General features: G+C 45.2%; 1 protein-coding gene across 2 annotated transcripts; it reads right to left on the reverse strand.

Annotated features, from left to right (window-relative positions):
* Window positions 1–452: 452 nt before the first annotated feature.
* Window positions 453–19,840, reverse strand: arhgef6 (Rac/Cdc42 guanine nucleotide exchange factor (GEF) 6). 2 transcript variants are annotated; one of them, XM_067247410.1, is made up of 22 exons: window positions 19,562–19,840; window positions 18,389–18,472; window positions 16,281–16,365; window positions 13,914–14,026; window positions 13,477–13,681; window positions 13,285–13,337; window positions 13,088–13,182; window positions 12,806–12,901; window positions 12,430–12,552; window positions 11,294–11,432; window positions 11,096–11,155; window positions 9,654–9,800; window positions 8,749–8,835; window positions 8,519–8,600; window positions 7,942–8,057; window positions 7,646–7,822; window positions 5,912–5,932; window positions 4,402–4,498; window positions 4,001–4,084; window positions 3,619–3,718; window positions 3,360–3,414; window positions 453–3,129 (listed from the first exon to the last, which is right to left on the reverse strand). In XM_067247410.1, the coding sequence occupies exons 1-22, from the start codon at window positions 19,724–19,726 to the stop codon at window positions 3,007–3,009; spliced, it is 2,307 nt and encodes a 768-aa protein (XP_067103511.1). In that variant the 5' UTR covers window positions 19,727–19,840; the 3' UTR covers window positions 453–3,006. The 2 variants fall into 2 exon arrangements, with proteins under 2 accessions (XP_067103511.1, XP_067103512.1); XM_067247411.1 differs by lacking the exon at window positions 5,912–5,932.
* Window positions 19,841–21,348: the final 1,508 nt, after the last annotated feature.

Below are 21,348 nucleotides of genomic sequence, written 5' to 3' on the forward strand. Positions count from 1 at the left end.
GACCAAAATGAGTGTTCCCTTCCATTCTGAGGTGTTGAGGGTGTTGTAGGCTGTACGGATCTTTCCTGGGTTAGATCTGTAGCCGGCTGTGGTCGTGAATTACAGTCTGGAAAGTGTGAGTCTTCATTATCAGTGAACACGGCAGCTTTGCAAAGCTGCAGTCTCTTACACACAGGAAGTGCTGCTCTCTACTCTATTCCATTCTGAATGTCCCCTGTGAAAAGTCATTAACACAACGAAGTATGAACTTTGTGCAGACGTATAATCCTAATGGAATATTCAGTTATATTTACAGTGGAAAGGGTCCAGAGTCGATGTGTCACATCATTCATATTTCCAAACATGCATATGCTGTGCTGTTAATTAATGTGTTGCTGACTAACACTGGATTAATCTGAAGAAATTACCAAATAAAGCAGGATTTACATAAAAAAGAGTAATGACAAAGAATCTATAGACAGAAACATTTTATTAAAAGAATGACCATACTGAAAACATGAAAGTACACAGCGTCTAGAAAAAAAAGCAGTACAATTCCTTTACCAATGATAATTGCATAGAACAACTTTTTCATACAATACACACAAGTGTTGTTGGTGATGAGCGGGTTACGGAGTTGTTTCACACCCTCTAAACCCCGCCCCTCTAAGTGCTCACTGAGGCCACCGGACACAGAGGAAATGAGAAGACACTATGAAAAAATCTTCTATATTCCATGGTAATATTCTCAAGCGATAAAACAGGAACGATTGATACTGGGTTCCGTCAGCATTGACATGCAGTCGATTGAACATTGACAATCAAACTCGGTGTCCTAATATTTGGCCTACCCGACAGATTTTCCTACCTGGACTCATGGCGCATGCACACACCAGGGTTGAGGTTAGCCCCGTATCTCTGAACTACAGTAGGACAATCTGACACGGTAGGGCAAATCAACAGAACACCGGGACACATGATACAGTATGCTATACAATCACACAAGCAAGACAACCCTGTGGCTTACGAACATGGGCTGGCTCATTTTGGTTTGGAGGGTGGATATGTGTGTGGTTGTCTGGGCGGGAGTCATCATTGTGACTGGTATTGCCAAATCCATGTAATGAGATCATGTTTGGGACATACTGGGTCAATCATGCCTGAGCAGCAGAATGAACACCTGGCTAAACAGTAATGCAGTCACTTATTGCATGTCCATCCTGCCCCTGCTAGTGCAGTGCAGCAGGAGTGGACGCCCGTCTCGACAGTGCATGCACCAAACCTCCTCTATAGAGGAAGTCCTCAGAGAATGTGAAGGTAGACGTGAGAATAACAGAAGATCCACCAACACTACTCATTATCCTGGCCCAATACAAACAACCTTTGCATCTTTGCAAACAATCCTTTAAAACATTCCATTCCAGTCTCATCCTTAATCCATATTGAGGTTATACACTGGATCAAGAGGCACTTTACCAATAGTCTCTCTAGTCTATAACTGAAACCATCTCTCTTTATTGACAATGAATATGGGGCCCATCTTTGTATCAGTTTATAAAGGAAGAACTGGAGGGAAACCAGAGTTCGCTTAAAACCTAGAGCAACACTTTTCTGAAAGTCATACCAAATGCACTCTGTGGAGCGGCCTCAACCCCATTTTATTTATAAACTGACACATCATCCACATCTCACCAATTGATCAGGTGATGTTTCCGTGTGGTACCGCTAAACGCCATTTTTCCATGCTGCTGGTGCTGCTCATCAGCCATGTGGGTTGGGCTGAACAAGCCGAGTTTATGGCAGAATCTCATAAACCCACCCCCACAAGGGCTTCTAGTACCATATACATCCATATACACACTCTGCACAAAGAAATGTATTATTAAAAATAAATAAGCAATATACTTTCTTCAACCGCGATAACAAAGCAAAGCCATGTATTATTAGCCAACTGTTATTTGTATATCTTTTCAGTAAGAAAGTATAGGAGACATTATTGCCAATCTTTTTTTTGTCTTTTTTTTTGCGTGTGTATTCGCATGATTCACACTTCTAAATGTCTTATCAATATGTTATACATTTATGTCCCTGATAGCTTTGGAATACATAGGACTGTCTTCAAATATCACATTTCTAATGCATGATATCATAGAAATACTGTACATCCATGCAGATTGTAAGATACACAGCCTATGTAGAAACCTATGAAGAAACTACTCATATAAGCTTTGTAGCGTTTGGTTCTGAGCATCACCCAGACTGTGTGATAGTCAAGGAATTGGTCAGACCCATCTGAAATGTACTAAAGCTTTGAGGCCAGCAAAACAGCTTACAGATATGTAGTCTCATGTCTAGAAGGTGCATTCAATCCGAAAGAAAAGTTGTAATTATGCCGTGAAAGCCTCTCTTTCCTGACTGTGTAGCAGGGGTGTCCTCAAAAACCACGACAACAAAAACAATACAAAATATGAAATGTCAAAGGACTGCTGTAACAGACATGGTCGGGACAGGGGAAGCCCAGTGTCGGCTGAGGGGGTCAAACTCTTGGCTGAACACAGAGCATCCCCACGTCTGGGACCTAAACATGGCTTCTTACTCCTATTGTGATTCCTATTGAAGCCAGGGGTGCTGACTTACTTTCCGCCTTCTACATGGCTCCTCAATGCTGTGACGCTTCACGGTGCCAGCAGCCATACATCTGGACTGGTAAATGAATCCCCAACTATTGGTCCTCTGGGGGTTGGTGTCCTGTGGCGCTTCAGAAACACCCATGGTCAGAGACAGGAGTGACGAGGAGGCGGGACCACAACAGGAGATGTCCAGCATGTGAAGCCAAACTTGGAAACCATAATGTCTGGATAGAAGTTTGCCTACTCAGGCTAGTAAGCAGGGCTGAATTGTGGACCATATGGGTGCATTGTAGCTCTCTCTCAAACACACACACACACACACACACACACACTCATACGTTACGCTTAACACACACAAACGCACATGATGTTGGGGGGGATTACTGCATGATGATGTTCAGTGGGGGCCGTCCTCCCAGACACAGTCGTTCTTGCCCTTGGCGAGCTTCTTGACCACCCTCTCCAGCTCCTTACGAGACTTCTGCTCTTCCTCCAGACACTGCTTCATCCACTTGTTCTCCTGCGTGATCATCATGTGTGCACACACACACACGCACACACAAACATGCAGTTGTAACACAAGAGTATTCTCTTAAAGGTTTGTACTGTACAGTACTGTACAGTACAGTGTATATCATCACATCCATGTTCAAGCAGTGCCTCACACCAGTATATATGTATATATCTATATATATATATATATATATAGATATATATACACAGTATATGACTGACACCTGACTGTAATACCTTCTTCAACTCATGAACCTCATCCTTTAAAGCGTATACAGCATCAACCAGGCTCCTGCAATAAACAAGAAAGGTTAGCAATGATAACGTCATGGAGAACCATGAATCTCTTCCTTAATAATCTCAACAGGATCAGTAGATGTTGTAGCTGTAGGCAGCAGCTTCCATGATATCTGATCAATAACAAGGAAGTGGGGTGTTTCCGTGGTGATGTCGTTGCTGTGTGGGGGTCTGTTTGTAGGAGGGACTGCAGCCTTACTTCTCCTCGATGACTGTCTGACCGTTGCTCTTCATTTCCTCCACAATGATCTTCTCCTCCTCTGGAAGCAGGACCTGGGGGATGCACTCCTTCCGCACAGCTGCGCAAGGGTATAGAGACACGCACACACAAGTTAGTCCCTGCCGAGGATTTGCATGAACTATTAAGTCATACAGTAGTAAAAACTGCACCAATTTCTCTCTCTCTTATACAAACACACACACACACACACACACACACACACACACACACACACACACACACACACACACACACACACACACACACACACACACACACACACACACACACACACACACACACACACACACACACACACACACACACACACACACACACACACACACACACACACACACACCTGTGGTCTGGTGGAGGCTGGCCCCGGTGCAGTAGGCCTCAATCACCTTCAGGATCTGAGCGTCCTCCTCAAGAGCTGCTGTGCCTGTCAATCAAGCACACACAGACCTTTTAGTATCATACTGAACACACTTTACATTCAAACATTCTACACACGCAAATCAGGTTCAATTGACCAATTATTTATATTAAATCTATTATAACAATTGGTTTTAGTGTGTAATAATAACAAAATCATAATAATAGTAGCATAATATTATTCTTGGAAATAATATAACTTTTTGGAGGTTTTCAAACTTTGGAAGTTACACTGATCAGCTAACACCTAGTGAGAATCTCTAGTGTTCGGTTTCCACAGCTCATTCTCATGCGAAGCGTTTCCTAGGGTAACAGCAAACCTACAACTTTTCCTGAACAGGGCCTCGTCATCTGAAGGTTTCCTCTCCGTTTTGCGTTTTGGGAGGAACTTCTTCATGGGTCGTGGGCTCTTACTAGAATCCTGCATTGAACCATTAGGAAGGAAAGTGCACAGAGAAATAGAGAAAGAAAGAAAGAGAGCGAGCGAGAGGGAGACCGAGAGAGAGAAAGTAAGTAAGAGAAAAAAGATAGAGAGGTTAGAAAGTCCACAAAGGCAGTCTCAGACACAAACGCGCCAAGACGGGGAGACACGGAAAGACATGGTATGCAAGCAGACATTAACACACAATGCCTGTAAACGAATACACACGCAAACAGAAAGGCAACAAACATGGGATTTACAATTGTCTTTCCTGAGGCCGACCAATTCAGCTTGCGATTAGTCATTTATTTATAGTGTTGTGATGCACTCGGGTGGCCTACGATGTCATCTGGTAAATAAGTCAACCTTTATCGTTAACAAGTCTAATGCTGAATGGACTAATTGGGTGACTGAATAACTTGGCAGCAATCAGTGCTAAAGTACCCCTTTTTAAAGCCACCCTCCTCTCGCCAACTCTAAATGTAAAATGCTTCTCTCAGTGGGGGAGCTACCTCGATGGTGCCTTTTAGTCTCATTTGACTTGATTATATCACGGCACAGGTGTGACTACCTTCTAAAACACCACACTTTTCAGACTGTGCGAACAGGATAGTTGCTTTGCAGATGGAGAAAATGTATGTGAGTTCTCTGTTTCTTTACCACATCTAATGCAATGCAAATCCTTCATAAACCGTCACCCAGATATCTAATTCTTAGAAAGGCCAGGATCATCAACTACTCAGAAGTACCTCATCCGCCAACGTTGCAGATCAGTGGGCAGACAATGTGAAGCATGTAGACAAATGCCCATAAAGGTCATGGCCAGAATACTGTATATATGCATATGTGATAGTGGCACTCAATAGTATTCCCTTTCACTCTTATCTGTGAGTGAGGGAAGGGTATTTAGAATGGACGATGATGCTTAGCATGTACAGTACCAGTCAAAAGTTTGGACACATTTTCCCTTGAAGATGTGTCCAAACTTTTGACTCGCACCAAACTTTTGACTGGTACTGTATATAATGGTAGTTCTCAACAATACTTAATAGTACAACCTAAACTTTGTTTTTGTGAGGGAAAGCTTCAATAATGCAGGATCGTCCTTTGTATAAGTCTTTCAGCAGGGTTCCTTGAATGGCAGACAAGAGATGTGAGATACACGGAAATGGGCCCCATACAAGAGAACAGAGAGAGAGAGACAGACAGAAAGAGGCATACAGGACTGCCAAGCGCACAGGAAACCCAACAACTCTCAGTGGAGAAGAGTGTGGTGAGGGGAAGGGGGGGGGGGGAGGGGGATGCAGAGGAAAACAAATGCAAAAAAAGCACCATACGCTACTGTTGAGGCGGGCACACACAGGCACAGATACACACACTCATACACACAGGGAAAGAAAGAGCTAACCTTACCTTCAAGATATAAGACATCCTCTAAAGATGCAAGTATGGAGAGAGAGAAACAGAGAGAGAGAGAGAAAGAGAGAGAAGGGGAAAATGTGCATGTAAAAATGGTGTGAGAAAGATTAGGTAGAATGATGTGAACAGGGAACACTTTACTAAACTACACCCAACACCACCCCCCCCCCCCCCCCCCCCCCACACACACACACACACATACATACACTTCCCCAAAACAGAGCATGGTGGATCTACAAGAGACAAGAAGAGTAGAATAAAAAGAGAAAAAGTGGAGAAAAAGAGGTCATCACATGCAATCCTCAGAGTCCAGAGGGAATACCCAGCAGTCCACTGACTGCTTTCACCTCGCCAAGCAAGGAGGACTGCAGGTTATTCCAGGGTTGCAGTTATTTCTAGTGCTGTCAAACGATTAAAATATTATTATAATCGCGATTAATCGCATTAATGTCATAGTTAACTCGCGATTAATCACAATTAATCACACATTTTTAACTATTCTAAATGTTCCTTGATTTCTTTTGTTCCATTATTTTTTCTAATTTTAATGCTCTTATCAACATTGAAAAGTGGATCGGATTGCTTGGCGCGAATGTAAAAAAAAATAATTGAAAACAACATTGCAATTGCCTGGCTTTGACGAGGGGGCGGAGAATTCGCATCAGCTGTGTGCTTGGCCATCAAGTGGTATTTCAGACTGGACGTGCTGCGATGATAGCTCAGTTCACAACGACAAAACACACAGATCACTTTGGTCTTGTCAATGGAACCATTTGGCAACTTTTTTAAAGTAAACTTTCCATTCAGAATCTTATTGGCGTCTCGCGCTCGCTATCCACTCAAAACGTAACGTTAGCCTACTACCAGAGAATTTCTAACATGTCTATTGTCTAAACAGTCTCTGCTACTACTCTTTAGCCGGCTCGCAAGCCCAAACAAGTGTGTGCGGCGTGCCTGTTGTTTTGTTTCCGGTCTAGCTAGCTCCGGTGTGGTGTTGTAGTTTTTCTAACGTCAGTAGTTGTTGCAACCGTTACAACAGCATGTGAAAAAAACTAAAAAGTTTGTTAGGCCAAAAAGAACGTTAATCTCGCAATAAAGAAATTGACGCTGTTAAAATAGGTTTGCGTTAACACCGTTAATAACGCGTTAAACTGACAGCACTAGTTATTTCCCAACGTTAATATCCTCTGTCAAGTTTATTCAAATGAACTGCGGTAGTTTGTTCCTGTGTGTCACCGTTGTGTGGTGTGTGTGTGTTACTGTTATGTAGTGTGGTCCTGTGAGTGCCCTTGATTTCCAGTTTTGGGCAACTATTAGTGCAGTATCAGCAAATAATCAAAATTCCCTTTAAGCTGACTGAGTCAAACCAAACACTGCCATGGAAGCACATTAGTCAGTAACCTCATGCCACTCTCTCTCTCAGTTCCAACACTGGCTCTGGTTGGGTACAGCTGTTTCTTCTGCAGAAGCCTGGCATGGCAGACCCCTTCATCTCTGACCCGCAAGACACACAGCCGTTTACTGGAACAGATGCACAGACGAGGCCAATAGAGCCATCCTCCTTTCCTCACCCTCCTAGGTGAGCTGTTTGCTGAGAGTTTGACCACTCATATGCAGAAGCTACTACCCACACACACACACACACACACACACACAAGCTCTGAGTTGGGGTTTTCCAAACGCTCATGTCAAAAACACAGTGAGAAGTGTGAGTCTGTGTTTTCTCACCTCCTTGTAGCCCAGCGCGGCAGAAGGTTTGAGGGGGGGGGCGGGGCGCAGGCAGCTGAGCGACCAGGGCTTGGTAGTCCTGGGGGCCTCCAGGGGTCCTCGGACGGCCGCCGTTGGCGTGCCGAAGTTGGGGAGGTGGGTGGGGGTGCCCACTATGCTTAGAGGCTTGCCCTCAGTCTACCCAAGACAGAAACACAGCAACAGGAGAAAGAAAGAAATAGAGTGAGAGGAAGAGTGCACAAGAGAGAGACAGGGAGCAAGAGAGACAGGCAGACAGGAGATGCTGAACGTCCTACCTTTAAGATGGTGCCCACAGGGCTCCCCCCCTTGGTGAAGGGCTGCAGGTGCTCTAGCCACTCTTGCAACTCGTGTGGGTTACTGCAGAGCACGGTGGTGCGCTCCATCATGCTCCCTGTGACACACACACACACATCACACACACGAGAGACAAACACACCATCTTCACTCCCAAATCACCTGAGGCCCACACCCAACAGGCACTGCAGAGTCTGAACTAATCTTGTCCCGCAAACTGGCAGTTCAAAGCTGAACAACAAAATACTGTGTTCTTTTAATGATTGGTAGTCAGACAGCCAGCCTCAACTCAAGACTGTGTGGAGAGTAGGCTAAAGGAAAGTTCATCAGCTCAAAGCTTCAATGCAGTAACTAATCACAATGACACAGAGGGGGCTTACATTGTCAGTGTCTGCTCTACTGTGAGTAAAGCTGCCAGTAGCACTGTCTCCCCAGACAGTGCTACTGGCAGAGAAGAAGGGCACCAATGATGAATGAAAATTGGCATAACTGCTTTTCTATTTGCACCCACCAGCCCACCAGAGAGCGCCCAGCAAAGTCCCAGCTCTGGAGACGCACCTGTGATGTCAAAGGCGAAGTGGCCGGTTTCTATGTCCTCTGCCCTGCTGGTCACAGTGGTGCCTGTCAGAGGAAGCTTTCCCTGAGGGAGAGAGGGAGTGGGAGAGAGACAGATAAAGGAGAGGTGAATCTATAGAAGTATAGAGGAGTCTGAAGCCAGGGTCAGGTTGAATGTCTGTCGGTCTGTGTGTGGTTGGGGGGGGGGGGGGGGGGGGGGGGGGCAGACTCACTTGGTATATAAAGCCACTCATTCGTGGACTGGCAGACAGCATAACCAGCACATTGGGGAACAGCATGAGGTAGCGCTCCTCTTTCTCCTGAAGGACACACACACACACACGCAACGAATCATCAACCATCAATGACTACAACAGAAGATGTCGTTTTTATCTTGATGCTGGTGGTGAAATAGGAATTAGTCTAGACGGTCAAGATACATAAATGTCACCTCATTTAAAAAGGAGAAATATAACTGAGAAGAAAAAAGATTTGAGAGGTTCATGGAATTGTTTTAGGTGTACCAGTTGGGCTGACAACTGCTAGGTTTCCTTTCGCGAGTCTACTGAAAGCGTACATTTACTTGTAAGAGAACAGCCAGAGCCTACAGCCCACACCTACACAGACACCACAGAAGAGTCGGGCTGTGGGGGGCTCTGCTCTAGACTGGCGTGTGGGCTATTAGGGATCCAGCTCCCACAGCTAATGCAGATTATTTTCTGATCTACATAGCCCACATGCTCATTAGTGAGAGAGAAGGCGCTGTAGTGAAATGGAAAGCTAGCTAGATGGATGATATCTCAGTGAAAAATCTTGTTTCCAAGTCATTTACAGTTTGTCATTGGTAAAGCCTATGACAGAGGTGGTGAGTTGAGGAACACATTGCCAGGTAGAACCTGGATGACCCTGGAGAAGGACCTTGGAGCACAACTGAGAACAGGCAACAGTCCTGAGAATGAGCCATCACTCAACCACACAACAGGAGAGGAATCGGCAATAACCTTCATCTCTGAGCCTCATGTTATTAAAGAGAGAAAAAGGCACACAGATCTAACCCTGACCGCAACCATGAAGCGAGATACATGCAGACTGGGGGTGGAGATCCTTCAATGCTTCCTGTCGTTCTAAATGCCCTCACCTCATTGGCTCCGGTCTGCATGTGGACTTGGGACATGTAGGCCACACTGCCCAGGGTCCTCATGCTGTCGCCCTCCCAGCCTCTCACAGGCTCCGATAGGATCTGGAGCTCCAGGTTCTTCCTCCTGCGCAGGTCCTGGCAATGGGTCTGAGATGAGGGGCGGGCGGGGGGAAGAGAGTCAGACAGGAGGGAGAGAGGAGTTGGGGGGGGAAAAGGGCAGGAGGAAAGATGGAAAGAGAGTCTCAAGTGTTTGTTCAAAGTAGTGTGTTTGGCATTCAGCTACAGGGGTGCGGGCCACAAAATGTCTTAATTGTCTGAAAAATGTCCTTATGTGTGTATGTCCTTTGGTAGGACGAGTGAAGCTAGTCCTGTTTGTTCCAACCGAACAGGTGGGACATGGTGCACGGTTTACATGAAAAGGCCAATGTTCCACGTACACGCTTGAGGAATGTGCCGGGTTGAGCAACACAGAGTGGTTGTCAGGGAGCAGGAAGGGGCTCCCCCACTCTCTCACTCCAAAAAATGACAATGCATCCGAGCTCTATTTTCGCTTCATTCTGACAAAAAAATATGTATGTAGTTGGTGCAGGCGCAGGTTGTACGAATAAGTTAACCTTCAACGCATCCCACACACTCACATACCGTGCACCCCCCCCCCCCCTGACCTATGTTTCTTTCTTTCTCTCCCTTTCACATTCGCACACTCAGATAGAGGGTTTTGTGAGTCACCTCTTCCCTCCTCCCCTACAACGTCCTGACTGTGGAAACAACAGCATTACCTCTCATCTAGACTTGCCCTCCCGATTCCACTCATGCTGTCTCTGCACACCTACTGCTCTGGGCAACACTGTGATTACCTCGCTGCTGACGGGTGGATGTGAGGTGAGGAGATTAGAAGGCTCAAATGGGTCACATTATCCCTACATGCACCTTGAACTACGAACCAGTCATACAGAAAAGTATAGGGTGGATCTAACAGTTTTAGTCATCTCCTTATCCGACAAGTTGATAGGTGCACTGCTTGCTTATGTAGGCCAGTGAGGAAGATTGGAACTGATGGCTGGTCTATGTTAGCCTGGTCCTAACCAGACCCTAGTACATTTCATTTGTACAGAGGGTCTGGGATCGCTCCATTGACAAGCGTTAACTTCCTTGAAGGTGGATACTCTGTTGAAGTTTAAAACTATTTGATCTGCCCAGAGCCACTCTGATCTGCCATAACCAATCGCTAGCGTTCGCCTTAGCCAACTCCTTCACAACTACTGTAACGGAGCTAGCTGCCGTAGCTGGAAAATCAAAAAAGTGAAAAGTGTATCACTTACAGCTCCACAGTAAACTATCGATATGTGGCCCAAAGCATTTGGAGGGTGTCCACTGTGCAAACAGGTCTGCAAACCCACTCTAATGAGAAGGAGGGCTTCCACAGATGTTCGGAGACTCACCACCAGGTTTTTGAAAGCCGTTGTGGCTTTCAGGATGTCACCGTAGTCTGGGTGGGCCCCCTGTAGGACAGGAACACGCATCTGTTCATTATGCAACCAATGATCTGTTACCGAGGGATGATGGTCTGGGGTTGGACAGCGGAGGCCTGGAAGACGGCAGCCGTGGGGGGGGGGGGGGGGGGGGGGGGCGAGGCCTACCTCCACGTGTCTCTCCAGCTCCTGCAGGAGGGTGGGGTACTTGTCCAGCCTCATGAAGGGCTTACTCAGGCTGGTGGTCAGGGTGAGGATGCCTGGGACACTGGCCCCCTGGCTCTCCATGAACTTGTCCAGCTCCTCGCTGTCTCACACACACACACACACACATATAGGGTTGGACAAGAAGTTTGATTATCTAACTAGGAATTCATAAGTTTCTATAAACCAATTCTACTTTACTTGAGGAAAGGAAACAAAGATCTTGCAACATAGTCAGTACACAAATATGGGTTCAGTTTCTTGGCTCCAAGCCATTGTAGCTTGAAGAGGCTACCCAAACATGCAGGATGTGTCTAACAAAGGCGTATGAGACATGCAAAGTAAGTTACTGTGAATTCAAAAGGGCCTCATGTGCCTCAACTTAACCGCAACTACATATCCTGATATCCTGTCAGCGTACTTCCTGTGTGTGTATACAAGTGTGTGTATATATATATGTTCGTGTGTGTTATGAGTGTTTCACTGTTGTTCACTTTTTTCTACACTTCATTGTTCATATCACAGAACAAACAAAAGTTGTAAATGTACAATTCAGGGGAAAGGCCCCAAAAAGTGCTAGTTTTGCTAGTACGGTATATGCTAGTTGTCATATAAATTTGCAATTACAGTTGCGCAACAGCTGTGGATTCACCTAAAGCTCCCCGCCACTAACTCATGAGCAGAGCACCCATGTGACCTCCACAGAGAAGGAGTGAGAAGCCCCAAAGCTGAAGATCAGATGCATGTTCAAACGATTATTTAAAGATCTTTCCTCCTCACCCAGCTCCAGACACTGAACCAGTCAACATCTGGCCACGTTCAGAGAAAGCCTAGTGCCACCTAGTGGCTCTTTGAGGTATGACAGGTGAAAGTGAGGTTTTCAATTACACTTAGAAGAGAAACTCCGCTAGAGTGCATGAGACATGATCATTCATCTTAGCTGCAGCATACAGAACTGACTGCTACACAGGGTTAGGGTTAGGCTACATCTGAGGCTAACTGCATTATTTTATGTGTGATTCTCTCCACGCCACTTATTACTACATTAGGACCCAGGGTCAGCCTGGCCTCTGTGCGGGGGGAGCCGGCGTGAGGCGGACCTGTGGTCGGTGAGCACGCAGACGGCAGAAGGGTGGCTGGAACAGTAGGATAGGTACAGGGTCCTGATCTGACACATCAGGTTCAGGTAGCAGCTTGCCACTCGCTGCTGCCCCTCTGGAACCCTGGGGGGGGGGGAGGAGGAAGGGGGGATTAGGAGACACAAAAAGATAACGTTTCAGCTTTGTCTATGTAAAATCTGATGAAATCATGCCTACTCGCCACTAGAGGGAGCAACAACTAAAGTAGTGAAAGGTCCCTAAACAACTTGCAAGTCCCCCAGGCCTTCACGCAAGAGCCTTCCAATCAGCGGTGGGTATTTGTCATCGTCTCCCCACACACACACACACACAGACACACACAGACACACACACTTACTTGGTGCACTCCTCCAGAGCCACACACAGGCCCTGCTGGAAGGTGAGCACGTCCTCCAGGTTGCCGCACAGGCTGGTGGCGTCCGCACTGCTCACCCTGGAGAACACACACGCCACAGGCTCACTGACTACACCAGGTACTCACATGAAAAACACTGACAAGAAACCTCACTGTTAACGTGGAAAAGGATCATGGTCGTTCAGTGAAAGATGATTCGCGTGACACAGCTGATTTCCAGTTTGGCCGTTGAGTTCCTATTCAGCTCTTATTGTCTTGTCTTACTTGTCGCTGGCCAGTAGGGGGCGCAGGTAGCAGCTCAGCACCGTCTGCAGCTCCTTCACAAACTCCCGCTCATGCTCCAGGATGTCCTGCACCACCTGCAACGCAAACTCACAGCGTCCAGAGGCCCATCCAGCAGACACAGATAGGTGCATGGCTGTGAGGTCTGTCTAGATGTCCTGATCTGGGCGCTAGCTCACCACACTGTAGTAGTTCTTGGTCAGCTGGGTCCCCTTTGGAGACAAGGGCTTCTCTGTGGATGGGGAGGACGGAAGGGCGTCAGGCTGATTTGGTAACCGAATTTCACATTTACACCCGGCCTAAAGCTTTTATAGTTAGGTAGCTTTTGTGGGGGAGGGTGCACTTTGGAATGGGGGGGGGGTGTTACTTACCAGATGGCTTGACCTCTCGGACGTAGTTGCTAGGGAACCAGCCATTGCGGCCGTTGAGCGAGCCCTCCCACCAGCCGCCCTCCTCCTGGCGCATCACGCAGATGAGGTCGCCCTTGTTGAACGACAGCTCGTCCTCGTTGTTCTGCTTGAAGTTGAAGCGCGCCTTCACCATCAGGTGCCCACCCCCACCGTTCTCTGACATCTCCTGATTGGATGAGGGGCGGCTCGGTTTAGTGACCCAACGAAAGCAGGGATGTGTTCCTGAGTGCGCTTCTGTGTGTGTCGAATTTGTCAGTGCGACTGTTTGTTTGTGTATGTTTACACGTGGATTTGACATGTTTGTGTTATAGATGTAGGTGGGTTTTGCTGGTTTATTTTGTGTATGTGTGTGTGTGTGTGTGCGTGTGTGTGTGTGCGCGGGTGTGGTGATTCCTTACCGCTGGTTTGGATTGTCTACGCAGGGATCTGGACTTGGAGAGTGTGTGTGAGGAGCTGGACTGACTAGCAGTGGGAGCACCGCCCTGTGGACATGACCTCTCAGCGCCACAGTCTGTTGACACACACACACACACACACAAATGTAACTTAGATATGAACAAAACATGGTGAATGCAAAGAACAGATATACTTCAATAGGTTACAAAATGCAATTTCTCTCCATCACACACATGGCTCTGCGAGGGAAGTGACACAGAGGAGAGCACTGGAGCAGAGAGCGGTGGGAGCTAGCGCTTTGTGGATGACGATGCATCAGGCCCGGTACTCTACTAAGCCCTGGGGACAGAGGCAGCACAGATGTCTGCATCACCACATCCCCTCCCCCTGTCTCCTTGTCCTGACCCGGCTCAGCTACACAGTTTGCCACACAGCATCAGAGAGCCATTGATCTAGATCTTAAGTGTAACGATAGCTAGTCACTCAGATTTCCGGCATGCGAGCCTGGACAGACCCAGACCAGAGCAGCCGCACGCTGGCCTACTACCTGACTGCTCGCCAGACAGCTGGCTTCTCTTCTCACAAGACTGTCTGGCAGATGCAGAGATACACGCACTTTCACACACACACAAAACACATGCACACATACCGCCAAGACACACACAAACACACACACACAAACCACATGCACGCATTCCCCCAACACACACACGTAGCCACGCTACGTTACATATCTGTCTGTTTCCAATCCCATTCACTACCACAGTCCAGACCAGCCTGGAACACACAAGTAGAATCTGTGAGAATCAGGCATGACAAGAAGTCTGAATATCAGGGATTCTAAAGAAAATATTCACGACCCAACTCCATGTGAACTGAAGTTTAGGATACTATTGAATCTTTTCCCAGCGAAGTGGAGGGACATGTAGGAAAAATGGGATTAACACCTCATCACCTAATCTGACTATCACCAGAGTGGATCATTTTAGAGCTATTTATACATTCTGATAAATACCATGTGGAAAGCCGGATTAGCTACATCTATCCTGTTAGTGCCCCTGGCATGGGGCTACACTGGGGGGACTGATGGACAGTGAAGCAACACCAACCTGACCAGACAAGAACCAGTCAGACAGACTTCTATTCTGGGGTAGATTTCCAACTGAAACCAGCAGTTAAGTTTGCGAACAGGAGTGTTGTCTAAGTGTTCATCTGTGAGGTGACGAGGTCTCCTGACTCCACATGGCTCTAGCCTACACACGCCCAGACAAGTCCTGCAGCCTGGGCCACAGACACTCACACAAAAACACACACCCAAAAACTGGAGAGTCAGGCACAAAAATGCAGACCCAAAAAAGAGAGAGAGACACACACACCCAGTACTAAAGGCTGTCAGCTGATCTTGAGATAAAACACAGAGGAGCCTCCTCACTGATCACATTAGAGAGCGTGTGACTTAATCCACCTCCAATCGACAGCAGCTCACTTTCGAAGGCTGTCGAAATGGCTTCTGGCCCGTTCCAGCTCCATTTGATTTGAATATCAAGCACATAGCAGAGAACATTACAGGCAATCCTTCTGGTCTTCAAGCTGTGGCACGCAGCATCCATGCCGTCTGTGCTTGTGATAGCTTGTGTAAAGGCAACATCCCGTTGATCCATGTGACGACTGATAAGTCATGCTATTGCTTTTTTTAACTTGAAAGACAGCAAAGGCACAACTCTTTTAACTGGTGATCACACATGAAGGGTAAATGAGACAGACTGAATGGCATTCTGGCGTAGCTATCATTCTGACTTTACATCCCTTCTCCTGATGACCATGGAGTCTGTATAAACAACATTCACTGTTTAGAAGACAGTGCAGCACAGGCTCTACAGCTATTGGCACAAAGTCTTCTTCGTATCCAGTTAAGTGTTCTCCTCTGTGATGGAGAGGAGGAGGGGAGCAGCAACATGCGGGTCATGAGACACCTCACCATGGCTGACCATCAGAGAATATGGCGCCTTGCAGGAGGGCAGCATGGACACGGCTAGACCTGCTGCCCCACAACAGCACATACAGGATTATTTGTGATTCACAAGGGCTCTAAAGCACAGGCAGCCTTAGCTCAAAATGACACACACACGCTTTGCACCATTGCACACACAAACACGGCCCTGTGCAGGGTTTGTCAACTAAGGTGCCTAAACTATGCATTAGGAGCTTTTGGGCTCTGTGTACGTTTACCATGTAACTGTGAAATGACAGCACTTAGAGAGCTCATTAGATACTTTCCACCGTGTACGGGAGAAGAAGTTAGTCAGGTAAACACAGCTCTAAGATAAAGACATCCAGGACACACACCGGAGAGACTGTAATTCTCTTACCTTGGGTGGCAAAGTTGACCGCCAGCAGAGTAGTCAGGACCTTGCCGAAATTCTCTCCAGTGTACAAGCACTCTGGTTCAAAGCCCTGGCAAAAGACAAAGACACCTCAGTAAAAAAAAAAAATATGAAAAAAAAACACATCAGAGGAAAAAAGAAAAAGACTCATATGACTGTGGTAAACAACGAAATGATAAGTAGGTCAAATATCACTGGGAGAGAATGGCTTTATCTGATAACAGTGATGCTGCTTACAGGCTATACAGAGACCCTATCCCTAGTGCAGAAACCCAAACAGCACACAATGGGATGTGACTACTTCAAACAAGACGAGTGATAATGACAGTCATGTAGAATGTGACCCATATTTTGCGACCTAGTGGTTTTGTGATGAAACGGGCGCCCTTCGTTCCTCATCTGCCATTCCAAGAACACGCAATGTTTGCGTGCTTTCTGTCTCTCAGTCTCAGACAGCTATCGCCTTTCCCAAGTCAGATAAGGTTTCACTTTTTAAATAAAACATCTTAAATATAGAGTTTAGGCAGCAAGACACAGGGCATGCTCTGTGTATCTCCCCCCTCAGTGCTAAAGCAACTGTGAACCCTTCTCTAGGAAATCTACAGGCCGCAACTAATTTTGACAAGGCTTTAAAGACACATTTAGCCATATGTTTAGTATGTCACAATCAAAAACAGGACACAGGCTATTCATGGCTGAGACACCTTGGGACCATATATAAAACTATAACTTTACTCCAACTATTAATTTTCAATTTGACAGTGACTTTCACATCCATCTGGATGTTATGTCATGTCAAGGACAATGACAGAGTTCAGTACTTATGATCCTTGCCATGAATCACTGGTCTTATACTGTATCTCTACTGTAGAAAATAAATAAAATAAATAAAAAGATACTGTAGACTTTGCCACTTAACACGGTCAACAACTGGACTGCAATTTGAATCGTTGCGCTGAGTCTTCCCCTATTCTGCATCCTGGAGCAGAAGTGAAAGCTGTGTGACTGGCCCCTTTGTCCAGTCACATGACGTGCCAGCAGCATGTGCATAATTTGGTTGTGGCAGAAAAAAACGTTCCTAAAACAGAGACAGATCGTTTATACCAATCACATCACTGACCGTGACATGGGCAGGGCTGAGAGCTGCAGTGGTGGTTTAGAAAATACCCTGGATGACTAATTCAACTGTGGCTCTCCAAACCCCTGAAGCAAAGGGTCTAATTAGGGCTAAGAAGTACGATGGTGAATGGAAGCAGAAAGGACCTCCCAAAGTAACTGGTCAGGCCAGACAGTAGACCTTCTAGGCTTGCAGAGACCCAGGCTGATTCACTTAGTCTTTTTTTTAACCAAATTACGTGATTCTACACCAAAACAGACTATTTTAAAAGTTGGGGAAAAGTGAACATCCAGCGCAACAGTAAAGGGAACTGCACAGAGCATGAGCTTCCTTTCTACACTTATCACTTTAAACAACACTCATTCTGTTTCAGATAACTTGTGCCTGAGCGGATGCAAAATATGACTCCGCAGCCACTGGTACAGTACACATGCCGCTTTCAATCTCACTTCATTGTGACAGGCCCACATAGGATTAGGAATGGAATGGACTGTATTTTTCTGTGAACCAAATGCCCACTGGAGAAAAAAACCTAGACAGCAAGGCCATATTTTAAACAAAGGCAGCAATCAACAGTGTGAGTGCATCTGTGCACGTATATCTGTCTGTCTGTGTTCAGTGGGAGAGACTGACAGCACTGTTGCTTGTGAGGGCAGCCCACTCCACATGGCAAAGATTGACATGTGACCAAAACATATGCTTGCAGATATCAATGTGTGCTGAAACAATACTTAACTCCAGGACAACAATTTTACCAGCAATGTCCTGAAATGAGTATGTCCTGAGCTTGATAATGTCTCCATTCATATAAGCCTTGCCATTAGTAAAGAATAGCCTACATGTCAGTTATTGAAACATTGAGTTAACATGAACCCAGACAAATCAAAGGACACGAGTGGTTGAGTAAAGAAAATCAACAGCCTTTCAATGTAAGTGAGATAAAACACAGCTACGGTATAATTTAATAGCCACTTACCTCTACTTTCAAGGACGTACATCCCTTCAAAAACTCTCGAATATTGGCGATGCAGTCCGCTTCGTTTCTCGGGTCTTGGCAGTACTAAAGACATGGGCATGAAATAAATATATAAAAACACACCTTCCAGATCTTAACGATTTGAGTCGTAAAGACATTCGAATAAGATGATCTTTGTATTTTATACGACTCAATAAGCAAAAGGAAACAAAGTAGAACTTTACTGTGGTATCCTTTTGAATGTTGGTGGCTTTACAGTTTACAAAGTAACTGGATTCTTCCTACGTCTCTCCGTCATGCAAACATAAACCCACCTCTGGCTGAAGGGGGCGGTCGCACCAGGAAGCAAGACTCGAAGAGGAAGTGACGATTACTTGTCTCGCTTTACAACAAGTTTAGTTATACAAATTGAACGAAGTAGTATAATTACATCGGCTCACCGTAGGCATGCTTTTAGAATCTTCGTACATAAGCACTTATTGGCAGCAAATATCTTGATGGTTCCTAATATGTTGTAAAGCCTCTATTTATGTCTACTTAAAAGCATATTTTTCTGTTTTGTAAAACCAAAAATTGTTTAGCACAATCACATTTATTAAAGCTATACCGTTTCCCTGGGTATAGGGTACTGGTATGATGGTGCACGTGGACCTGTGCAAACTGTTCATATTTTTTGTATGCGTGCAAACTGGCGTTACAACTCAATGACCTATCATTTATAAAATATATGGTCTTGCTGTACCCGATATCAAACGACATCTGATCTAATCTTGTGTGAACAACTCAAATGAATGCATAACTTTATGTTCATGCATCTAGTCAAGAATGCGGAACATTGTTTTCCCTTTACAGGAAGTCAGAAAACAATTCATCGTTATAAGTTTCATAACAACATAGGCTACAACTTGATCATTTGTCATACTGTATAATCATCCCTTTACCGTTACTTTAAGTTCATAGTGTAGAGATAAACTATTTTTACGTGTAATTATAAAGGAAGATATGGAACACAATAAGGAAGCTTTCTTCAGTGAGAAACTCAACCCCTCCCTTACTACAGAGGCGTCGCCACTCGCCAGACAGAAAGCCTCCCATTTGTTAATTGCTTGATAAAATGTAAGCTTTCTTCATCATCACCGTTACACATCGATGTTTTGAGGCTACTTACGATACCTTAGAAACAGAGCCAGGTAGAAGCCGCTCCATGAGCTTGCACAAAACGACCCCATCTTTCAGCGATGTTTTCAAGAAATCCTCTGGGTCCGCTATGTTCTTTTTGGGGGAATTAAGCACCCCGAATGATATCAGCCACGTTACCGTCTGCTCCTCTGGATTCATTGCTCCTCCAACTGTGCGTCTTGACTTAGCATCTCCAGCAGGTAAAAATGGCAAGTTGAACAACTCACTATCAATATGCTACCCACATCCGTACATCACACTTCTGCTTGAGGAAAAAAAACGTCGTTAGTACGAGTTTACCCCTACCGGCTAACAGGCACTGTAGCAAGAACTAAAAGTAATACATAGGATTCCATCATGAATGAACAAGACTGAATAAGACTGAATATGACTGTCTCCAATTATTGTACATGGAAGCACGCAACAACATCGGAAACTGACAATGAATTCATCATATAAACCTCACCATATTAGGTAATGGAAACATTCCAGGCTCTAGATTATGAAAATGTCTAAACAGGCTACGACTCTGCACCTACTGTATGTGTGTTGTAAGAGTCTCATTACATACTAACAAGTTATTTCCATTTATTACAACTCAAAGGAAAATAAAAGAAGCCTACAAAAAATGTCACATCATATGAGAAACGTTTTTAGATACTCAAACAATGTTCCGCATTCTTGACTAGATGCACACACACAGGGAAATAAGAATTACTTAATATAGTTTTAATAATTTTATTGGTAACAGGTAAAAGTCATTAAGTTGTAATTTCACAGGCTGGGCCCTGTCCACATCCAGCAGCCTGCCACTCCGTTTTTCCATAGGTAACCATGCCAACACAAGCTCGCCAAAGGAATCTGTAGTACAGTGAAGATGTAGAACACAAAAATCAACTGTGTACTTCCCCATACGTATCCAGATTCTGCATCTACACATTTTTCTACGTCTATATATATTTAGTAGTTGAGGACGTACCTGCTAAGATTCACTCTGTAATGAACAACTGGTCCATCATCTTGAGGACAATCACAATGCCAGGAAATGGTTTCAGAAAGCTGTTCAACCTGCAAAAGGAGTCATGAAATTAATATTCTGCAGTTTCTTTGACTTGGTATTGTCATGAAAATAATCCAGTAAGTAACTTTTCCTTTGCAACGGGTCCCGTTTGATAATTTTTTTTAAGCTCCTGAGTTTCCAGTTTGGCTGTTAGGATGTTGCTGCTCTCCAAGTGGTCTCCATTTGTTAGAAAAGGCATGCCTTTGACAAGCTTGGACTTGGGCTCTTAACGTGATACAATCGATTAAAAACAAGCGTCTTTAACTATTCTGGACATAGGAAATTGCCATTTGTTAAATACTTGGGGTAGAGTTGGAAAAACAAACCAAAAAAAGTCTCCAGCAAAAAGGATCTCCATCAGCGACTGCTCAGTTGACAATAAGGAATAACTTAACTTATCTTGGTGGAAAAGAGATTCAAATCCTTAGGATTCTGCAAATGAAATTCAGTTGCTGACATGGAACTACCCTTAATATAGCCAAATACAAGTAAGGATTGTGATTGTCCCTGGGGCACTCTTCTCGTACACCAGCCTTTAGAACCGAGATTGCAATGAGAAACTCACTTATAGACGAGAAACAAAAAGGTTTGCTTTGCTTACCAGCTGTTGGCTATCAGTCGGGTAGAAAGACTTGCATTTGGTTGTTGCGTCTTTGGTTAGGTCGTTGCAAGTTTGTCTTATGGTGACGGATCCATTTTCACTGAGGGAGAACTATGCTGA

Source organism: Osmerus mordax, chromosome 12 (assembly GCF_038355195.1).
Source record: "Osmerus mordax isolate fOsmMor3 chromosome 12, fOsmMor3.pri, whole genome shotgun sequence".
Taxonomy (NCBI): Eukaryota; Metazoa; Chordata; class Actinopteri; order Osmeriformes; family Osmeridae; genus Osmerus; species Osmerus mordax.

Coding starts and splice junctions, on each gene's coding strand:
- arhgef6 (XM_067247410.1), bottom strand. CDS start 19,726: ATGAATCCAGAGGAGCAGACGGTAACGTGGCTGATATCATTCGGGGTG. Junction 12,553..12,805: donor GCTCTGGAGGAGTGCACCAA/GTAAGTGTGTGT, acceptor CCCCCCCCCCAG/GGTTCCAGAGGGGCAGCAGC. Junction 9,801..11,095: donor CGGCTTTCAAAAACCTGGTG/GTGAGTCTCCGA, acceptor CCCTCATCTCAG/ACCCATTGCCAGGACCTGCG.